At 49.9% G+C, this 5,241-nt stretch overlaps 1 protein-coding gene across 2 annotated transcripts in view; it reads right to left on the bottom strand.

Moving 5' to 3' along the window:
* Nucleotides 1-4,129: 4,129 nt before the first annotated feature.
* BCL2L1 (BCL2 like 1) overlaps nt 4,130-5,241 on the bottom strand; it is a 36,337-nt gene continuing 35,225 nt past the window's right edge. For both annotated transcript variants that reach the window (XM_068261917.1, XM_068261918.1), the window contains one exon: nt 4,130-4,549. In XM_068261917.1, the coding sequence (XP_068118018.1) occupies nt 4,412-4,549 (138 nt within the window). In that variant the 3' untranslated portion in view covers nt 4,130-4,411. The remainder of the gene's footprint in view (nt 4,550-5,241) is intronic.

A 5,241-nucleotide genomic window follows, 5' to 3' on the forward strand; every position in this document is an offset into this window, starting at 1 on the left:
ACAGTGTTTCAAACCTCCTCTAAACAAAAACATGAGGAAGCTACTAGGTGGCATAGCTGGCACTTACTTTTGGCATTAAAAGTGCCCAGTTCACACATGGAACAAGCATGCAGCCAGTGCAGTCACACCTGGAGTCAGCGGTGGAATCACACCTGGAGTCAGCATGCAGCCAGCAGAGTCACACCTGGAGTCAGCATGCAGCCAGCAGAGACACACCTGCAACAAGCATGCAGCCAGCAGTCGCACCTGCAACAAGCATGCAGCCAGCAGAGTCACACCTGCAACAAGCATGCAGCCAGCAGAGTCACACCTGCAACAAGCATGCAGCCAGCAGAGTCACACCTGCAACAAGCATGCAGCCAGCAGAGTCACACCTGCAACAAGCATGCAGCCAGCAGAGTCACACCTGCAACAAGCATGCAGCCAGCAGAGTCACACCTGCAACAAGCATGCAGCCAGCAGAGTCACGCCTGCAACAAGCATGCAGCCAGCAGAGTCGCGCCTGCAACAAGCATGCAGCCAGCAGAGTCGCGCCTGCAACAAGCATGCAGCCAGCAGAGTCGCGCCTGCAACAAGCATGCAGCCAGCAGTCGCGCCTGCAACAAGCATGCAGCCAGCAGTCGCGCCTGCAACAAGCATGCAGCCAGCAGTCGCGCCTGCAAAAGCATGCAGCCAGCAGTCGCGCCTGCAACAAGCATGCAGCCAGCAGTCGCACCTGCAACAAGCATGCAGCCAGCAGTCGCACCTGCAACAAGCATGCAGCCAGCAGTCGCACCTGCAACAAGCATGCAGCCAGCAGTCGCACCTGCAACAAGCATGCAGCCAGCAGTCGCACCTGCAACAAGCATGCAGCCAGCAGTCGCACCTGCAACAAGCATGCAGCCAGCAGTCGCACCTGCAACAAGCATGCAGCCAGCAGTCGCACCTGCAACAAGCATGCAGCCAGCAGTCGCACCTGCAACAAGCATGCAGCCAGCAGTCGCACCTGCAACAAGCATGCAGCCAGCAGTCGCACCTGCAACAAGCATGCAGCCAGCAGTCGCACCTGCAACAAGCATGCAGCCAGCAGTCGCACCTGCAACAAGCATGCAGCCAGCAGTCGCACCTGCAACAAGCATGCAGCCAGCAGTCACACCTGCAACAAGCATGCAGCCAGCAGTCACACCTGCAACAAGCATGCAGCCAGCAGTCACACCTGCAACAAGCATGCAGCCAGCAGTCACACCTGCAACAAGCATGCAGCCAGCAGTCACACCTGCAACAAGCATGCAGCCAGCAGTCACACCTGCAACAAGCATGCAGCTAGCAGTCACACCTGCAGCCAGCAGTCACACCTGCAGCCAGCAGTCACACCTGCAGCCAGCAGTCACACCTGCAGCCAGCAGTCACACCTGCAACAAGCATGCAGCCAGCAGTCACACCTGCAACAAGCATGCAGCCAGCAGTCACACCTGCAACAAGCATGCAGCCAGCTCAGTCACACCTGGTACAAGCATGCAGCCAGCAGTCACACCTGCAACAAGCATGCAGCCAGCTCAGTCACACCTGGTACAAGCATGCAGCCAGCAGAGTCACACCTGGTACAAGCATGCAGCTAGCAGAGTCACACCTGGTACAAGCATGCAGCCAGCAGAGTCACACCTGGTACAAGCATGCAGCCAGCACAGTCACACCTGGAACAAGCATGCAGCCAGCACAGTCACACCTGGAACAAGCATGCAGCCAGCACAGTCACACCTGGAACAAGCATGCAGCCAGCACAGTCACACCTGGAACAAGCATGCAGCCAGCACAGTCACACCTGGAACAAGCATGCAGCCAGCACAGTCACACCTGGAACAAGCATGCAGCCAGCACAGTCACACCTGGAACAAGCATCCAGCCAGCAGTCACACCTGGAACTAGCATGCAGCCAGTGAAGTCACACCTGGAACAAGCATGCAGCCAGTGGAGTCACGCCTGAACTCATCATACAGCCAACGCAGTCACACCTGGAACAAGCATGCAGCCAGTGGAGTCACACCTGGAACAAGCATGCAGCCAGTAGAGTCACGCCTGAACTCATACAGCAAACGCAGTCACACCTGGAACAAGCATGCAGCCAGCAGTCACCCGTGGAACAAGCATGCAGCCAGCACAGTCACACCTGGTACTAGCATGCAGCCAGTGGAGTCACACCTGGTACCAGTATGCAGCCAGCAGTCAAACCTGGTACAGCATGCAGCCAGCAGAGTCACACGTAGGACAAGCATGCAGCCAGTGCAGTCACACCTTGAACAAGCATGCAGCCAGTGGAGTCACGTCAGGAATCAGCATGCAGCCAGCAGTCACACCTGGAACAAGCATGCAGACAACAAAGTAATGCCCGGGACAAGCATGCAGAGAGTGGTGTCACATCTGGAACAACCTCAAATCAGCAAGCAGCCCGCAGAGTCACACCTGGAATAAGCATGCAGCCAGCAGAGTCACACCTGGAACAAACATGCAGCCAACAGTCACACCTGATACAAGCATGCAGTCAGCACAGTCACACCTGGAACAAGCATGCAGCCAGTAGAGTCACACCTGGAACCACAGAGTAGGAACACCAAGAGCAAACTGTAGTGTAGTATGTACTGGTAGTTGAAATGAAGTATGATAGAGAAATGAGCTATACTCACAAAGCAGGGTTACGTCAAAGGCAACCACTGTATAGGTAGGTGGGGAGATTAGACCTGACCCCACTCAGGATTAAGAAGTCGCTCTCCGTAGATGAGGAATACAAGAGGGTAACACCCCTCCACCAGGGGTGGACTTGATACAGCGTAGTATGGATACAGAGGCACCAAAAGGATAAAACATGAGGAGGCAGTGGTGGACTTGAACTGGAATAAGCATGCAGCCATCCACACCTGGAGCAAGCATGCAGCCAGCAGAGTCATACCTGGAACCAGCATGCAGCCAGCAGCCACACCTGGCGCAAGTATGCAGCCAGCAGTCATAACTGGAACAAGCATGCAGCCATACACACCTGGAGCAAGCATGAAGCCAGCAGAGTCATACCTGGAACCAGCATGCAGCCAGCAGTCACACCTGGTACAAGCATGTAGCCTGTGATGTACGATGATCTTACTGCATACTGGTCCTGAGTCAGTGACAGAGGATCTACCCAGAGAACCAACAGATATGTTTATAGAGGTCAGGAATGGTAACCTCCATACGACACTCCCTTCATGAACCCTTAAAGGACCACTGTTGCGAAAATCTTAAAATTTAAAGTACATGTAAAAACACATACAAATAAGAAGCACGTTTCTTCCAGAGTAAAATGAGACATAAATCCCTTTTCTCAATTCACTAAGCATTACCGCATTCGCTAATGCTGAAAACAGCTGATTTTACCGGTCATCTTCCCTAATTCAAATTCACTAAGCCTGCTACTGCACTGAACATTAGAGTTACCCACTATTGAGGTAAATTACCTACTTGTACGGTAATTGCCTCAGGAAATGTCGAGAAATTGCAATTCACAAACATCTATGCATTCGGTAAATTGGGCAAAAGTGCTCTGTATTTTTCTCCAGCTCATAAAAGCCGATAACTTGCTCTTTACCGACCTGCCCTTAGTGAATTGAGGCCTATGTTGCTGTCACTTACAGTAGGTAGCATAAATCTGACATTGCCGACAGGTTTTGGGCTACTCCACCTCTCCATAGGGGATTCTCAGCATGGCCTTCATTCTTTAAAAAGACATTCCTTGAAAAAAATGTATACAATGATGCTGGCCAGCCTCCCTGCTCACCGTACACTTTTTTGGCAGTCGGATGGAGCAACTGCCATTCACCAAGTGCTTTTAAAAATAAACAAAGCCCTGAGAATCGCCCCATGAGGAGATGGGCTAGTCTAAAACCTGTTGGTTCTGTCAGATTTCTACTATGTACTGTAAGTGACACAGCAACATAGGAGAAAATAATTTATGGCTCATTTTACTCTGGAAGAAACATACTTCTTATCTGTATATGTTTACATATATTTCAAATGTTAAGATTTCACAACAGTGGTCCTTTAATACCTATTGTTCAGAGCACTTCCCAAAGCGATTATATTGATAGACGTTATTGAAATCTCCTCCACATAAAACAGCTTTCACTTTCTTTCCGGTGGGTCTTTAATCTCCAAAACAGGCACGCCGAGCGCTTGGCAGAAACAGAAATAAACTATTGAACACAGTGGAACACTCTGCTCCAGAGAACAGACATTTTCATTTTCTAAAAGGGTGTAAAATGGTTAAAGTTTCTGTCCCCAACTGTGAGAGCAGCAGGGCCTTGCCACATCCTTGTGCTGGGAACATCATGTGCAGTCCCCGACCTGCCCTCCCTTCCCGTCCACCTCTCCATGCTGCTGCATCCGGGCCCAGCGGGAGGCTCCCCGTCTATCTGCGGATGAGGTAAGAGGCCAGTAAGGCGATTCCTGCCAGTGACACTCCCGTCAGCAGCCACATTCCGAAGCGCTCCTGGCTTTTCCTGGTGTTGGCGGCAGCGTCGTTTCCATACAGGCTGACAAACTCTTCCTGCAAGGAAATGAGAGCGAGAGTTACAATCCACAATGATATCAGGCAACCCACCTATGTGGGGTCACAGAGACAGACATAACTTAAAGTGCACCCCCGCTCACGCACACAGTGGCCTGTCTGAAACCCCATAATCTATTACAATGGTTTATATATTTCTTCTGTACATTGAAAAGAGTGGGGAAGGTCAGAGTCTGTTAGGATTTGTGTTTGTGATCTACGTTGTAGAAGTGTCTCCCCACTTCCTGTTCTCTGAGTGACCCCCATCTCTGGGACAGGAAGTGAGGTAAATATACTGAACTGTAGCAGACAACAAGGAAAGCTTGACAACAGCTCTTACTCTTTCTCACTCTATACAAATAATAAAAAAAAGTCTTTGTTTAGAGTTTCACAAGTTGTAGGCAGGTGTAGATGTCATGGTTAAAGGTATGCTTTAAAGCAGTGTTTCTCAACATTTTATTGGTATGTACCCCTTTTAAAACCCTGTACTCACCAAGTACCCCCTAGCATAGTAAACATTATCACACGTACCCCTTGACAAATATATATTTAATCGTAGTACATTATAATTGGTTCTAAACCATTTCCAAGCATTTACTATTGCTTTTAATTAGCTAAAATACTAATTTGGTGCTGTTTAAATAAGATTTATCATTTTCTAAAACTCAAAATTTGTTATTTTTGGTTAAGTA

Source organism: Hyperolius riggenbachi, chromosome 12 (assembly GCF_040937935.1).
Source record: "Hyperolius riggenbachi isolate aHypRig1 chromosome 12, aHypRig1.pri, whole genome shotgun sequence".
Lineage (NCBI taxonomy): Eukaryota > Metazoa > Chordata > Amphibia > Anura > Hyperoliidae > Hyperolius > Hyperolius riggenbachi.